This window comes from Sebastes fasciatus, chromosome 9, assembly GCF_043250625.1.
Source record: "Sebastes fasciatus isolate fSebFas1 chromosome 9, fSebFas1.pri, whole genome shotgun sequence".
Classification (NCBI taxonomy): domain Eukaryota; kingdom Metazoa; phylum Chordata; class Actinopteri; order Perciformes; family Sebastidae; genus Sebastes; species Sebastes fasciatus.
In genome coordinates, this window is record NC_133803.1 from 36,135,531 (window position 1) to 36,153,332 (window position 17,802).

The 17,802-nt window shown below is 48.5% G+C and overlaps 2 protein-coding genes across 6 annotated transcripts in view; both read right to left on the minus strand.

Moving 5' to 3' along the window:
* Positions 1-1,755: 1,755 nt before the first annotated feature.
* Positions 1,756-13,730, minus strand: prph2b (peripherin 2b (retinal degeneration, slow)). Its single transcript, XM_074647475.1, has 4 exons — positions 13,636-13,730; positions 11,784-13,599; positions 7,962-8,208; positions 1,756-2,107 (listed from the first exon to the last, which is right to left on the minus strand). Exons 2-4 carry the CDS (start codon positions 12,362-12,364, stop codon positions 1,904-1,906), a joined length of 1,032 nt encoding a protein of 343 aa, XP_074503576.1. The 5' UTR covers positions 12,365-13,599; positions 13,636-13,730; the 3' UTR covers positions 1,756-1,903.
* Positions 13,731-14,293: 563 nt separating this feature from the next.
* ubr2 (ubiquitin protein ligase E3 component n-recognin 2) overlaps positions 14,294-17,802 on the minus strand; it is a 69,657-nt gene continuing 66,148 nt past the window's right edge. For 3 of the 5 annotated variants that reach the window (XM_074647472.1, XM_074647471.1, XM_074647468.1), the window contains exons 44-47: positions 16,543-16,713; positions 16,032-16,133; positions 14,958-15,711; positions 14,294-14,729 (exon numbers count right to left, since the gene is read on the minus strand). In XM_074647472.1, coding sequence (XP_074503573.1) covers positions 15,570-15,711; positions 16,032-16,133; positions 16,543-16,713 — 415 coding nt within the window. In that variant the 3' untranslated portion in view covers positions 14,294-14,729; positions 14,958-15,569. Of the gene's footprint in view, positions 14,730-14,782; positions 14,816-14,875; positions 14,893-14,957; positions 15,712-16,031; positions 16,134-16,542; positions 16,714-17,802 lie in introns of those variants that run through there. The other 2 variants (XM_074647470.1, XM_074647469.1) reach the window with 2 other exon arrangements.

A 17,802-nucleotide genomic window follows, 5' to 3' on the forward strand; every position in this document is an offset into this window, starting at 1 on the left:
ATGTCCAGAGACAGTTTTGATGAAAACAGACTAGTCAGACAGTTTGGTTTCATGGTTGAGAGGTTTTACGGTACTCGGTGGAGCGACTACTAGCTCCTAGCATGTATACACCTGTATATATACCTGTGTATACCTGTATATATACCTGTATATTCTTGTGTTTCCATGTCCAGAAAAAATGTTGATGATAACAGACGATTCAGACAGTTTGGTTTCATGGTTTAGAGGTTTTATGGTACTCCGTGGAGCGACTACTAGCTCCTAGCAACCCACAACATCACAACTCTCATCATCATCACAAATAAAGAAAACACAGAAACATGAAGAAATATTACAACTGAACTTCTCTTTAGACACTTTAATCACTACACGTTATCTCACACCTGTGTGTTTAGAGTATAAAAACCTTCCTGTTTCAGGTGTGAACCGGCGTCGCTGTGACAGGAACCAGACGGCCACCGTGGGTCATTCACACCCTGAACTCTGTCTCACAGACTCAGTCCTCTACCCATCACGTGCTTCAGGTTAGCGATGTTAGTGCTAATGTTAGCATTAACGTTAGCTAGCTTAATCGACCAACCTTAAAAAACACGCCGTGTGATAGTAAAGAAGTTAGAAGACGTGTGTTAGACGTAGTTAGAAAGACGTGTCCAAATTATATAAACATTATTGGCTGCGTATATACCTCTACATACCTCCGTGTATACCTCTACATACCTCCGTATATACATACCTCCGTATATACCTCTACATACCACCGTATATACCTCTACATGCCTCCGTATATACCTCTACATACCACCGTATATACCTCTACATACCTCCGTATATACCTCTACATACCTCCGTACATATCTCTACATACCTCTGTATATACCTCTACATACCTCCGTATATACATACCTCCGTATATACCTCTACATACCTCCGTATATACCTCTACATACCTCCGTACATACCTCTACATACCTCCGTATATACATACCTCCGTATATACCTCTACATACCTCCGTATATACCTCTACATACCTCCGTATATACATACCTCCGTATATACCTCTACATACCTCCGTATATACCTCTACATACCTCCGTATATGCCTCTACATACCTCTGTATATACCTCTACATACCTCCGTATATACCTCTACATACCTCTGTATATACCTCCTGCTGCTCAGCAGTGGAGGCTGAGCACCTCTGTGGATTTTGGATGTTGTGGCCGTCTGTTTCCATGTCAACCAAGCGTGTCCGCCGGTAGAGACCAGAACCCGACCGATACTCCAGGTCTGAGACTGAGACCAGAACCTGACCGATAGTCCAGGTCTGAGACAGAGACCAGGACCCGACCGATAGTCCAGGTCTGAGACCAGAAACAGCTGATAACGATGCATTCATTGACGTCTGTTCATCACATAAACATGTTTGGCAAGAAGCTGCTGTCTGCTGGACTAGTCAATCAATCAATCAATCAATCAATCAATCAGATATGAGCTGAGGTGAGCAGTGAGCAGTGGTGTGATGTATCGGTCGGGCCTGGTGGCGTCTGACAGGAAGTATTAGCGGGGGGGGGGGGGGGGGTGTAACGTTAAATCCCGTCCCAGATGTTTTATTTACAGCAGCAGGTTTTAGTTCCTCCTGATTAAAAATAAACTCTGTTCAACATATTTACACCGTATGGAAAAAATATCAACAATCACAATAATTAAATAATGACTTGTTCACTTTGAACGTGTGTGTGTGTGTGTGTGTGTGTGTGTGTGTGTGTGTGTGTGTGTGTGTGTGTGTGTGTGTGTGTGTGTGTGTGTGTGTGTGTGTGTGTGTGTGTGTGTGTGTGTAGTATTGTAACACGTGTACAGACGGTGTTGGAGACCTGAGTCCTGTGTGGTGGCGGGCGGGGCTCTCAGGTGGCAGCCTCAGGTGCGTCCCCGCCCTCGTCCACCTGGTTGCTCTTCCCCAGCGTCTTCAGCTTGGCGAACATCTCGCCGAACGTCTCCTTCACGCCTTTCTCCAGCAGCCAGCCGTCACTTTCACACTCCGGGTTCTCTGGGTCCTCCATCGTCTCCAGAGCCGTGGTCAGGTACTTCAACCCTGCCATGTCCGCCGACTGGCACACACACACACACACACACACACACACACACACACACACACACAGGGTTAGTATATATATATATATATATATCAGATATACAGTATATCACGTATATCATGTCATAGCATTATTGTGTTGTGGCTAATATGGATGTTTTGATCATGTGTCCTCCAGATCAGCAGGTCCTTCTGTGTGGAGTTATCATGTTCTCCCTGTGTTAGCGTGGGTTTACTCCAGTTCTCAGGTTTCCTCTCACAGTCCAAAGACATGCAGGTTAGCGTGGGTTTACTCCGGTATTCAGGTTTCCTCCCACAGTCCAAAGACATGCAGGTTAGCGTGGGTTTACTCCGGTACTCAGGTTTCCTCCCACAGTCCAAAGACATGCAGGTTAGCGTGGGTTTACTCCGGTACTCAGGTTTCCTCCCACAGTCCAAAGACATGCAGGTTAGCGTGGGTTTACTCCGGTTCTCAGGTTTCCTCCCACAGTCCAAAGACATGCAGGTTAGCGTGGGTTTACTCCGGGTTCTCAGGTTCCATCCCACAGTCCAAAGACATGCAGGTTAGCGTGGTTCACTCCGGTACTCAGGTTTCCTCCCACAGTCCAAAGACATGCAGGTTAGTGTGGGTTTACTCCAGTTCTCAGGTTTCCTCCCACAGTCCAAAGAAATGCAGGTTAGCGTGGGTTTACTCCGGTACTCAGGTTTCCTCCCACCGTCCAAAGACATGCAGGTTAGCGTGGGTTTACTCCGGGTTCTCAGGTTTCCTCCCACAGTCCAAAGACATGCAGGTTAGCGCTGGTTTACTCCGGGTTCTCAGGTTTCCTCCCACAGTCCAAAGACATGCAGGTTAGCGTGGGTTTACTCTGGTACTCAGGTTTCCTCCCACCGTCCAAAGACATGCAGGTTAGCGTGGGTTTACTCTGGTTCTCAGGTTTCCTCCCACCGTCCAAAGACATGCAGGTTAGCGCTGGTTTACTCCGGGTTCTCAGGTTTCCTCCCACAGTCCAAAGACATGCAGGTTAGCGCTGGTTTACTCCGGGTTCTCAGGTTTCCTCCCACAGTCCAAAGACATGCAGGTTAGCGTGGGTTTACTCTGGTACTCAGGTTTCCTCCCACCGTCCAAAGACATGCAGGTTAGCGTGGGTTTACTCCGGGTTCTCAGGTTTCCTCCCACAGTCCAAAGACATGCAGGTTAGCGCTGGTTTACTCCGGGTTCTCAGGTTTCCTCCCACAGTCCAAAGACATACAGGTTAGCGTGGGTTTACTCTGGTACTCAGGTTTCCTCCCACCGTCCAAAGACATGCAGGTTAGCGTGGGTTTACTCTGGTTCTCAGGTTTCCTCCCACCGTCCAAAGACATGCAGGTTAGCGCTGGTTTACTCCGGGTTCTCAGGTTTCCTCCCACAGTCCAAAGACATGCAGGTTAGCGTGGGTTTACTCTGGTACTCAGGTTTCCTCCCACCGTCCAAAGACATGCAGGTTAGCGTGGGTTTACTCCGGGTTCTCAGGTTTCCTCCCACAGTCCATAGACATGCAGGTTAGCGCTGGTTTACTCCGGTTTCTCAGGTTTCCTCCCACAGTCCAAAGACATGCAGGTTAGCGTGGGTTTACTCCGAGTTATCAGGTTTCCTCCCACAATCCAAAGACATGCAGGTTAGCGTGGGTTTACTCCGGTACTCAGGTTTCCTCCCACTGTCCAAAGACATGCAGGTTAGCGTGGGTTTACTCCGGGTTCTCAGGTTTCCTCCCACAGTCCAAAGACATGCAGGTTAGCGTGGGTTTACTCTGGTACTCAGGTTTCCTCCCACGGTCCAAAGACATGCAGGTTAGCGTGGGTTTACTCCGGGTTCTCAGGTTTCCTCCCACCGTCCAAAGACATGCAGGTTAGCGTGGGTTTACTCCGGGTTCTCAGGTTTCCTCCCACAGTCCAAAGACATGCAGGTTAGTGCGGGTTTACTCCGGTTCTCAGGTTTCCTCCCACAGACCAAAGACATGCAGGTTAGCGTGGGTTTACTCCGGGTTCTCAGGTTTCCTCCCACAGACCAAAGACATGCAGGTTAGCGTGGGTTTACTCCGGGTTCTCCGGTTTCCTCCCACAGTCCAAAGACATGCAGGTTAGCGTGGGTTTACTCCAGGTTCTCAGGTTTCCTCCCACCGTCCAAAGACATGCAGGTTTGCGTGGGTTTACTCCGGTACTCAGGTTTCCTTACCGTCTAAAGACATGCAGGTTAGCGTGGGTTTACTCCGGTACTCAGGTTTCCTCCCACCGTCTAAAGACATGCAGGTTAGCGTGGGTTTACTCCGGGTTCTCAGGTTTCCTCCCACAGTCCAAAGACATGCAGGTTAGCGTGGGTTTACTCCGGGTTCTCAGGTTTCCTCCCACAGTCCAAAGACATGCAGGTTAGCGTTGGTTTACTCCGGGTTCTCAGGTTTCCTCCCACAGTCCAAAGACATGCAGGTTAGCGTGGGTTTATTCTGGTACTCAGGTTTCCTCCCACCGTCCAAAGACATGCAGGTTAGCGTGGGTTTACTCCGGGTTCTCAGGTTTCCTCCCAAAGTCCAAAGACATGCAGGTTAGCGCTGGTTTACTCCGGGTTCTCAGGTTTCCTCCCACAGTCCAAAGACATGCAGGTTAGCGTGGGTTTACTCTGGTACTCAGGTTTCCTCCCACCGTCCAAAGACATGCAGGTTAGCGTGGGTTTACTCTGGTTCTCAGGTTTCCTTCCACCGTCCAAAGACATGCAGGTTAGTGTGGGTTTACTCCGGGTTCTCAGGTTTCCTCCCACAGTCCAAAGACATGCAGGTTAGTGTGGGTTTACTCCGGGTTCTCAGGTTTCCTCCCACAGTCCAAAGACTGAAGGCTGCTGATTGGTCACAGACTGCGGAGGAGGTTGCTGATTGGTCACAGACCTGAGACCAGCAGCAGCAGTAAAGATGTGACTGAGTTCACCATGTTGTTGGTAAATCCGCCGCCTGGTGTAGCGATTCAGGTCGAAGCTGTTGTTTTGACCCACATCAGCTACTGTCGCTCATCTGATTTTCCCAGAATGCAACCTGCTGCTGGTGCTGCTGCAGATTAACCCCCCCAGAATAGTTCCTGATCCTCTGTGAGCCTGACCACCGCTCGGCGGCTTAGCACACCGCCGCCGAGTCAACTCCAACCGGAGAAACAATCTATTTATAGAACCACTGACCCCGGGTCAGATTCTAGATCTATATATCTGAACCACTGAGCCCGGATCAGATTCTGGATCTATATATCTGAACCACTGACCCCGGATCAGATTCTAGATCTATATATCTGAACCACTGACCCCGGGTCAGATTCTGGATCTATATATCTGAACCACTGACCCCGGATCAGATTCTAGATCTATATATCTGAACCACTGACCCCGGATCAGATTCTAGATCTATATATCTGAACCACTGACCCCGGGTCAGATTCTGGATCTATATATCTGAACCACTGACCCCGGGTCAGATTCTAGATCTATATATCTGAACCACTGACCCCGGATCAGATTCTAGATCTATATATCTGAACCACTGACCCCGGGTCAGATTCTGGATCTATATATCTGAACCACTGACCCCGGGTCAGATTCTAGATCTATATATCTGAACCACTGACACCGGGTCAGATTCTGGATCTATATATCTGAACCACTGACCCCGGGTCAGATTCTGGATCTATATATCTGAACCACTGACCCCGGGTCAGATTCTGGATCTATATATCTGAACCACTGAGCCCGGATCAGATTCTGGATCTATATATCTGAACCACTGACCCCGGGTCAGATTCTGGATCTATATATCTGAACCACTGACCCCGGGTCAGATTTTAGATCTAGTCTGGAGTGTGCAGCCTGCAGAGCTCCTTCAGTGCTAACGCTAATCAGTGCTAACGCTAATCAGTTATACTGTTAACCTGCATTTAAGGTTCATTTATCGTGTTTTAGTTTTTGAATCTTAAGAAGAGAACTGGTCTTGCGTCCAGCTCCAGGAGAACGTCTCAGACCTGATCAGCCCCGCCCCTCCTGTCCAACCATACGCTCTCATTACATCATCATGATGACATCAGAGGGAGAAGTTTGGTGACAAAACAACCAGTTCTCGTAAAGAACGTTGGCAAATTCTGAAATGCTTCAGTTGAACACAGAATAAGATGCAAATACTTTACGCTCTTTTACAGAAGAAGAACAAGAACAAGAACAAAAAGAAGAAGAAAAAGAAGAAGAACAAGAAGAAGAACAAGAAGAAGAAGAAGAAGAAGAAGAAGAAGAAGAAGAAGAACAACAAGAACAAGAAGAAGAAGAAGAACAAGAACAAGAACAAGAAGAAGAACAAGAAGAAGAACAAGAACAAGAACAAGAAGAACAAGAACAAGAACAAGAAGAAAAAGAAGAAGAACAAGAAGAACAAGAAGAACAAGAAGAACAAGAACAAGAAGAAGAACAAGAACAAGAACAAGAACAAGAAGAACAAGAAGAAGAACAAGAAGAACAAGAAGAAGAACAAGAACAAGAACAAGAACAAGAAGAACAAGAACAAGAACAAGAAGAACAAGAAGAAGAACAAGAACAAGAAGAACAAGAAGAACAAGAAGAAGAACATGAAGAAAAAGAAGAACAAGAACAAGAAGAAGAACAATGAAGGGAAGAACCCAACAGGCGTCTCATTGGTTGATTAATTCAGTAGGCAGTTTATGTTTTGGCATCATTGGGCAGACATCCCATAATAACCTTTCAGCATATTGTAATTCAAGTGTTCTGAGAAAAAACTAGACTTCTGCTCCTCATCATGGCTCTGTTTACAGGATTTAGAACATCTGGCCCGTGACGGGAGACTTTGACCAATCACAGGTCATTTCAGGAGAGAGAGCGTTCCTATTGGCTGAGATCTGGTCATGTGACCAGAACTTGGCGTTCCTTCACCAGATGTTCCAGCTAAACCGTGCACTACGAGATGATTCTGAGAACATCTGAGGAGAGGAATAGGCATTACAGTAACAGAATATTGATTCATATTTGATCAGCGCTGCCTAGTTTCACCGTTTGGTCGGAGTTTAGAGTGATTGACAGCCGGCTCTCAGAGACGGCAGCTGGACAGCAGACCTCAGATCAGCTCTTACTGCTTGTTTTCCTTGGTCTGTGACATCTTGCAGATAACGTTAGGAGCACCGGAGGACAGCCGAGGGACATGAGATTACCTGTTTCATGTACAACTGTCATCAGTCAGAACTCAGACCGGTTGATCATCAGAACTCAGATCGGTTGATCAGTTAGAACTCAGACCGGTTGATCATCAGAACTCAGATCGGTTGATCAGTTAGAACTCAGACCGGTTGATCATCAGAACTCAGACCGGTTGATCATCAGAACTCAGATCGGTTGATCAGTTAGAACTCAGATCGGTTGATCAGTTAGAACTCAGACCGGTTGATCATCAGAACTCAGACCGGTTGATCATCAGAACTCAGATCGGTTGATCATCAGAACTCAGACCGGTTGATCATCAGAACTCAGACCGGTTGATCATCAGAACTCAGATCGGTTGATCATCAGAACTCAGACCGGTTGATCAGCCAGAACTCAGACCGGTTGATCATCAGAACTCAGACCGGTTGATCATCAGAACTCAGACCGGTTGATCATCAGAACTCAGACCGGTTGATCATCAGAACTCAGATCGGTTGATCATCAGAACTCAGACCGGTTGATCCGGCTGCGCTGAGGTTCCTCTCTCTAAACTCTTAAAGGAACAGTCGAACATTTCGTGGACTCTTCCTCTAAATGTCGGACTGTTCCTTTAAGAGACAGCGTGGCTCAGGCTGGATGCTGATTGGCTGAAGCGGAGCCTTACCTCCAGGATGATGGTGGCGAGGATGAGGACTCCGATGCTGTTCATCATGCTGCTGAAGTAGGAGAAGAGGGCCTCGCGGCAGCCCCGGGACCAGATGTTGAGCTCCTCGATGCGGTGGTCGTAGTCGTAGTGGGCGGAGTTATTGGTCAGGTGGTGCTGGATGCAGGGTCGAGGAGATCCGGGGTTACAGCAGCTGAATGGGACGCTGTCCATCAGGTACTTCCCCTCCACGTTACTGAGGACACGACTGAGGATGAAGACAGGCACAGTTAGTTCACTGGAGTCTGGAGGGAGGTCACAGACCCCCAGACTCACTGAATCTCCTGAAACCTCCTGAATTCCCTGAAACCTCCTGAAACCTCCTGAAACCTCCTGAAACCTCCTGAAACCTCCTGAAACCTCCTGAAACCTCCTGAATTCCCTGAAACCTCCTGAACCCCCTGAAACCTCCTGAAACCTCCTGAAACCTCCTGAACCTCCTGAACCTCCTGAACCTCCTGAAACCTCCTGAAACTTCCTGAACCTCCTGAAACCTCCTGAGACTTCCTGAAACCTCCTGAACCTCCTGAAACCTCCTGAACTTCCTGAAACCTCCTGAACCTCCTGAAACCTCCTGAAACCTCCTGAATTCCCTGAAACTTCCTGAAATCTCCTGAACCCCCTGAAACCTCCTGAAACCTCCTGAACCTCCTGAACCTCCTGAACCTCCTGAAACCTCCTGAAACTTCCTGAACCTCCTGAAACCTCCTGAACCTCCTGAAACCTCCTGAAACTTCCTGAAACCTCCTGAACCTCCTGAAACCTCCTGAGACTTCCTGAAACCTCCTGAACTTCCTGAAACCTCCTGAACCTCCTGAAACCCCCTGAAATTTCCTGAAACCTCCTGAAACCTCCTGAACCCCCTGAACCTCCTGAACCTCCTGAACCCCCTGAAACCTCCTCAACCTCCTCAACCTCCTCAACCTCCTGAACCTCCTGAACCCTCCTCAACCTCCTCAACCTCCTGAACCCCCTGAACCTCCTGAACCTCCTGAACCTCCTGAAACCTCCTGAACCTCCTGAAACCTCCTGAAACCTCCTGAAACCTCCTGAACCTGCTGAAACCTCCTGAACCTCCTCCTGAAACCTCCTGAAACCTCCTGAAACCTCCCGAAACCTCCCGAAACCTCCCGAAACCTCCCGAAACCTCCTGAACCTCCTGAACCTCCTGAAACCTCCTGAAACCTCCCGAAACCTCCCGAAACCTCCTGAAACCTCCTGAACCTGCTGAAACCTCCTGAACCTCCTCCTGAAACCTCCTGAAACCTCCTGAAACCTCCCGAAACCTCCCGAAACCTCCCGAAACCTCCCGGAACCTCCTGAACCCCCTGAACCTCCTGAACCTCCTGAACCTCCTGAAACCTCTTGAAACCCCCTTAAACCTCCTGAAACCTCCTCAACCTCCTGAACCTCCTGAACCCCCTTCCAGGTACCAGGTACCAGGTCTGTGGTTTAAGGTCTGTGCAGGCACACATCTGCAACTAAAGACCTCCAGCCACAGACCTGCAACTAAAGATCTGCACCAACAGACCCGCAATCACAGATCTGCAACTAAAGATCTTCACCCATAGATCTGCACCCGAAGACCTGCAGCCACAGATCTGCTACTAAAGATCCGCACCCACAGACCTGCAACTAAAGATCCGCAACCAAATGGTAAATGGTAAATGGACTTGGACTTATATAGCGCTTTTCTAGTCTTCCGACCACTCAAAGCTCTTTACACTACATGTCAGTATTCACCCATTCACACACACATTCATACACTGATGGCAGAGGCTACTAAGGTGCCAACTTTGCCCATCAGGATCTAATCTAAATACTCATTCACACACCGATGGCTCTGCCTCCGGGAGCAATTTGGGGTTAAGTGTCTTGCTCAAGGACACATCGACATGTGACCCGGAGCAGCCGGGGATCGAACCACCGACCTTCCGATTGGTGGACAACCTGCTCTACCCTCTGAGCCACAGCCTGCAGGTCTGTGGTTGCAGCCAAATACCTGCAACCACAGACCTGCAGCCACAGATCTGCAGCCACAGAATTGCAACTACAGACCTGCAACTAAAGATCCGCACCCACAGACCTGCAACTAAAGATCCACACCCACAGACCTGCAACTAAAGATCCACACCCACAGACCTGCAACTAAAGATCCGTACCCACAGACCTGCAACTAAAGATCCGCACCCACAGACCTGCAACTAAAGATCCGTACCCACAGACCTGCAACTAAAGATCCGTACCCACAGACCTGCAACTAAAGATCCGCACCCATAGACCTGCAACCACAGACCTGCAGCCACAGACCTGCAACCACAGATCTGCACCCACAGACCTACAACCACAGACCGGCAGCCACACACCTGCAACCACAGACCTGCAACCATAGATCTGCAACCACAGATCTGCACCCACAGACCTGCAACTAAAGATCCGTACCCACAGACCTGCAACTAAAGATCCGCACCCACAGACCTGCAACTAAAGATCCGTACCCACAGACCTGCAACTAAAGATCCGTACCCACAGACCTGCAACTAAAGATCCGCACCCACAGACCTGCAACTAAAGATCCGTACCCACAGACCTGCAACTAAAGATCCGCACCCACAGACCTGCAACTAAAGATCCGCACCCACAGACCTGCAACTAAAGATCCGTACCCACAGACCTGCAACTAAAGATCCGCGCCCACATACCTGCAGTCACAGACCTGCTACTAAAGATACGCGCCCACATACCTGCAGTCACAGACCTGCTACTAAAGATCCGCGCCCACATACCTGCAGTCACAGACCTGCTACTAAAGATCCGCGCCCACAGACCTGCAGTCACAGACCTGCAACCACAGACCTGCACCTAAAGATCCGCACCCACAGACCTGCACCTAAAGATCCGCACCCACAGACCTGCACCCGCAAATCTGCACCCACAGACCTGCAACCACAGACTTGCAGCCACAGACCTGTCACTAAAGATCCGTACCCACAGACCTGCAACCACAGACCTGCAGCCACAGACCTGCATCCACAGACCTGCAACCACAGACCTGCAGCCACAGACCTGCACCCACAGATCTGCACCACAGACCTGCAGCCACAGACCTGCATCCACAGATCTGCACCACAGACCTGCAGCCACAGGCTGACGTGTTCAGCCTGTGGCTGCATGTTTTCAACGATCACATGTTCTGTCAGAAAGGTGTTGGGTGTTTGTCGGGTGTTGTGGTGGGAGAATGGAGCACTCCCTCGGTGGGCTGGTTCGGTTTAACCTTGTCATGTCAGCTGGCATGTGAGCTGCAGCGAAGGTGGAAATCAGATCCTGACAGATTATAGACTTAGAGAGGAGAAGCCGGTACATCGACCTCCTGCACGGTAACTTTTACCTCCTTAATTCCCTCATTTATCCTCCACTGACCTCGTTACCAGACCTCCCTGTTGCTCGCTGAGTTCCCAACGTTTACAGTGTGAGCTGTTGAGACTTGAATCAGGCTTCAGCAGAGAAACTGAAGACTGAAGTGAACTTTCTGGGAACATTAAAACTAAAAAGTGTTGGATGTCGTCATCAGTGAATAAATAAGTTAAATATAAAACTGTTCAACGACCAGTGAGACTTGTGGAAGCGTTCACAGATTCTAGAGCTGCAACCAAAGATTATTTCTGGATTAGCTGATTAATCGTTCGGTCTATAAAACATCAGTCTCAGTTTCTCTCTGATTAATCGTCTCGGTGTTTCAGCTCTAGCCGATCGGTGGGTGCAGCGTCGGGTCCGTGTACTCACTCTTTGACCAGGTCGTTGCTCATGTCCAGGTAACGGTTGCTGATCCACTGCACCTCGAACCAGTCCCTGAAGTTGTTGTTGCCGCAGCAGCGGAACTCGATCTGCGTCATGTCCAGCGTCCTCTTCATGAAGCAGCGTCCCGGCGTGTCCGTGTCCTTGTAGAACTTGATGCTGTACTTCAGGCCCTCGGCTAGCGTCAGGTACACGGCGAACTGCATGAGGAAGCAGAGCAGCGCCGTCAGCAGCAGCAGCGCGTTGAAGCCGCAGCACATCAGCAGGTACGGCTTCAGCATCGGCTTCCACTTGGCGAACTTGATGGGGTCCAGAGAGTCGTGGCACACCTTTCCTCCGAAGGCGTTGACCCCGCAGGCCAACAAGCCCACCAGGATCAGCAGGTTGGGCACTAAGTGGCTCTCGTTGTTGTCCATCAGCTCACTTCTCTTCCGCAGCTCGATCTTGAAGAAGATGCCGAGGCTGAAGAGGAGGATCCCCACGATGACCGAGAGCCAGTAGATCATCCACAGACCCTGAGCCAGCTTCACCCGCTTCTGCAGGTTGAACTTCACCGGCATGAACGGCATCTTAACCTCTCGGTGTGGTTCCGAACACTCGACTGGAATACACTAAACGTCAGGTAGCAAAGAGAAAACGCTTTCCTCTGGTGAGCACTTAAGGATCCGTCAGACTTTCAGAGATTTAATCCGTTCCAGAAAGAAGCAGCTGAACGCGACTCGGCCAGAACTGCTGGTTTCAGACCCATAATGCCGAGCTGCGAGTCAGGACGGTCCATACCGCTGGGGGAGCCGAGGGGTCTGCCATCAGATCACAACCAAATATTCACATAAAAGCCGTCAGAAGGGCAGCGGGCTCCTTCACGCTGGTCCACAAGAAGAAAGGTGTGAATGTGAGCGAGCAGCAGATCGTCATCCTAAATCTCCGATCGGTTCTGATCCAATTAGCAGCGGATCAGCTGCTCCTCTAATCGGCCGACTTACTGCTAATTGGTTTGATGTTAAGCAGCAGCAGCAGCAGCAGCAGCAGCTTCCTCCTCAGCTCAGAGTTCACTGAAGCTGACCGAAGCTCACCTCTCTCTCCTGTCTCACCTGTCTCTCCTGTCTCACCTGTCTCACCTGTCTCACCTCTCTCCTGTCTCACCTGTCTCTCCTGTCTCACCTCTCACCTGTCTCACCTGTCTCTCCTGTCTCACCTGTCTCTCCTCACTCACCTGTCTCACCTGTCTCACCTGTCTCACCGCCCTGCAGGTGGGCCTCGGAGACAGGAAGTAGAAGAACTCACTCAGCAAACAAAAGAACTACAAAGTTCTTGGAACGAGGCTGACGGACGCTGCGCTGTTTAAGGGATGTGTGCACGGTGTGTCCCGGCGGCGTGCCGCGGACATGAGACTCTGAGAACTGATCAATCAAACAGAAACATGAACTGTTTTCAAAGTTTTTATTGGTTTTGTTATTCTTATACAATATTGTACATTTACTCATTTATACAAGAATTCACATATTAACAAGTCTGATGTGATAAATGGCGGCGATGGCGGCGACATGCGGTGAACACCGGTGTTAATCTGAAAATCTTTTTATTCAAACGGCAAAAAAAGTCAGCAGGATCTTTGAAACAATAGTTTAAAGAAAATAATAAATAAATAAATAAATGAATGAAGGTTTCTGTCACGTTTCAGCACAAACTCATAAAAAACAACTCATTTTAACAGGAAGTGACATCACAGCGCTCCAAAACAAACACATGAACTACGAAGCCTCTTTAAAGGAGCAGCGTGAAACATCCAGAAGATCACTGACACCTCTCTGAGCGCAGCGCCAAACCTCAACGTAGAAACGCTTATTATTATTATACTATAATATAATATATTATTATTATTATTATTATACTTTAATATAATATATTATTATTATTATACTTTAATATAATATATTATTATTATACTATAATATATTATTATTATTATACTTTAATATAATATATTATTATTATTATACTATAATATAATATATTATTATTATTATACTATAATATAATATATTATTATTATTATACTATAATATAATATATTATTATTATTATACTTTAATATAATATATTATTATTATTATACTATAATATAATATATTATTATTATACTTTAATATAATATATTATTATACTATAATATAATATATTATTATTATTATACTATAATATAATATATTATTATTATTATACTTTAATATAATATATTATTATTATACTATAATATATTATTATTATTATTATTATACTTTAATATAATATTATGATTATTATAGTATAATATAATATCCCATTTCTGCTGATAGATGTTTCATACTGCTCCTTTAAATAAAATGAGTAAAGGAAATGAGAGGTAACTGAACATGTGATCTCTGCTGATCAATACGCAGTTGATCAATACGCAGCTGATATGTGTCTGATATGTTGTAGAAGTGATCAATACTCCGACTGTTGATCGTTCATGATGATTTCTGCAGAAGCACTGAACGCTGGGAATCTGTTACCATGGAAACTGAAGTGAACACCAGGAGGAGGTGTGATGAAGCTAAGCTAACGCTAACGTTCAGCTGTGACTCTGTAGTTCCCATCAACTCTTATAAAACTACATTACCCTGCTTGAACGTTTGTTTGAAGCTCATCGAGTCGTCGAGTCGTCGAGTCGTCGTCCAGACTGAAATCAGTCAAACGGAGTCGGACGATATAGAAGAGAAACGTCTCGGAGACGGAGAGAAAGGGATGCTAATAGTTAGCCTTGTGCTAACACGGCTAACTATTAGCATCATTTACTCTGAAACGTTTCTCCCACTGAAGCTCGCTGGAGACGCCAGTCCGTCCGTCCTCTCAGATGTAACCATAACAACAGCTAGCGTTAGCCTCCAGCTAACTCCCTGACCTCATCATGACCTCATCATGACCTCACACGACCTCATCATGACCTCACACGACCTCATCATGACCTCATCATGACCTCATCATGACGTCATCATGACCTCATCATGACCTCACCATGACCTCATGATGACCTCATCATGACCTCATGATGACCTCATCATGACCTCACCATGACCTCATCATGACCTCATCATGACCTCATGATGACCTCATCATGACCTCATCATGACCTCACACGACCTCACCATGACGTCATCATGACCTCATCATGACCTCACCATGACGTCATCACTAAAAGGGTCTCAGAGATTAATAATCATATTCAACCCTCTTTGTTTTGCTAACGTGCTAAGCTAGCTAACGTTATTAGCATCATGAAGGCGCGTCGGATCGCCGTCTTCACGCCGCTGAAGTTCCGACATGCCTCCTGTAGCCGAGTCTTTGGTGAAATGCATCCTGGGAGTCGTAGCTGACTGAACCTAGGCTACTTTTCCCATCATGCAACACGGCGGGGCTTCACTCTGGAGTGACAGCAGCAGGGGGCGGGGCTTCACTCTGGTTCGCCGTTAACGAGTTGATGAATCAGAAAATATCCAGAAACTAAAGTTCAAATGTAAAAACTCTAAAAGAAACTAACTTCCTGTCTGTGTGAGCACGAACGGAGCGGGTGGAGTCAGGTGGAGTCAGGTGGAGTGAAACATGGACAAGGTCAAAGGTCAAAGGTCAGCAGCCTCCATGATACAGAAACCAAAAAGTCAAAAGTCCTGAAAGAATCCCTGAAAGCTGCTCTGAGCTCAGCGCTGGGCTGCAGGAAGCTGATTGGTTGATATTAAAAAGGGGCGGAGCCAAACATCACAGGTGCTGCCAGTCGATGGCTACCAGCGTCTGATTGGCCTCCTGAGCGTGACCGATGACCTCAGCGACGCCATGCTGACGCCAGAGACGCTCGATCTTCCTGTAACGCTCCGCACAGAGATGGAGGGGGTTCCCCCGCCTATAGGAACACAAACAAACAAAGACAGGTGAAGACAGGTGAGGACAGGTGAAGAAAGGTGAGGACAGGTGAAGACAGGTGAAGACAGGTGAAGACAGGTGAAGACATGTGAGGACAGGTGAGGACAGGTGAAGACAGGTGAGGACAGGTGAAGACAGGTGAGGACAGGTGAAGACAGGTGAAGAAAGGTGAGGACAGGTGAGGACAGGTGTAGACAGGTGAGGACATGTTAAGACAGATGAGGACAGGTTAAGACAGATGAAGACAGGTGAGGACAGACGAAGACAGGTGAAGACAGTTGAGGACAGGTGAAGACCTACTTGAGTCCCTGGTCGGTCTCTCCGTAGTCGTCCAGGTACGGTGGAGGGTAGAAACAGCCTTTAGTTTTACCGGCTACAAACAACACCTGGCTCTCTCTGACCCTGCACGCACGCGTGCACACACACACGCACACACACACACACACACACACACACACACACACACACACACACACACAGACAGACAGACAGACAGACAGATGGAAGGTCAGGTACAGTAACATCCATATTAGCAGCAGCAGTACTAGAGGACAGGTGTGTTACCTGAGGACAGGTGTGTTACCTGAGGACAGGTGTGTTACTACAGGACAGGTGTGTTACCTGAGGACAGGTGTGTTACTAGAGGGCAGGTGTGTTACCTGAGGACAGGTGTGTTACTACAGGACAGGTGTGTTACCTGAGGACAGGTGTGTTACTAGAGGACAGGTGTGTTACTAGAGGACAGGTGTGTTACCTGAGGACAGGTGTGTTACTAGAGGGCAGGTGTGTTACCTGAGGACAGGTGTGTTACCTGAGGAAGAGGCCGAGGCCGGCTCCACAGATGAAGGTGTGAGCGGTGCAGGCTCCTACGTCCTCTCCGTCCACCTCCGTCTGACAGCAGTAACTCTGAGAACACAGCATGGAGCCACAGACCAGACACAGGGTGGGAGCTCTGGACTTATCACCTCCAGACCGAGGACACCTGCACAGGTAACACATGTAACATAGGTAACACAGGTGAGATACAGGTCGATATATACACACAGGTTACACAGGCTACACAATTACAGGCACAGGTGAGATGTGTATATATATATATATATATATATATATATATATATATATATATACACTATGTATGTATAATGTTTAATCGGACTGAAGAAAGCTGTGGAACCTCGCCCGCAAACAGGAAACCCAGGCCCTTCTGGAGCCAGACACCTGGGAGCGGAGCTGGGAGGGGAGCTGGGAGGGGAGCTGGGAGGAGAGCTGGGAGGGGAGCTGGGAGGAGAGCTGGGAGGGGAGCTGGGAGGAGAGCTGGGAGGGGAGCTGGGAGCGGAGCTGGGAGGGGAGCTGGGAGGGGAGCTGGGAGGAGAGCTGGGAGGGGAGCTGGGAGGGGAGCTGGGAGGAGAGCTGGGAGGGGAGCTGGGAGGGGAGCTGGGAGCGGAGCTGGGAGCGGAGCTGGGAGGGGAGCTGGGAGGGGAGCTGGGAGGGGAGCTGGGAGCGGAGCTGGGAGGGGAGCTGGGAGCGGAGATGGGAGGGGAGCTGGGAGGGGAGCTGGGAGGAGAGCTGGGAGGGGAGCTGGGAGGGGAGCTGGGAGCGGAGCTGGGAGGGGAGCTGGGAGCGGAGATGGGAGGGGAGCTGGGAGGGGAGCTGGGAGGAGAGCTGGGAGGGGAGCTGGGAGGGGAGCTGGGATGGGAGCTGGGAGGGGAGCTGGGAGCGGAGCTGGGAGCGGAGCTGGGAGCGGAGCTGGGAGCGGAGCTGGGAGGAGAGCTGGGAGGGGAGCTGGGAGTACTGTGTGTACTGTGAGTACTGTGAGTACTGTGTGTACTGTGAGTACTGTGTGTACTGTGTGTACTGTGAGTACTGTGTGTACTGTGAGTACTGTGAGTACTGTGAGTACTGTGTGTACTGTGAGTACTGTGTGTACTGTGTGTACTGTGAGTACTGTGTGTACTGTACTATTGAGCCATGTATTCCTACAACCCTCAGTAGTAGTGACTTCATGAGTTTCTTTAATGATAAAATCATAACTATTAGAGACTAAATTAATCACCTCCTACCGTCAACT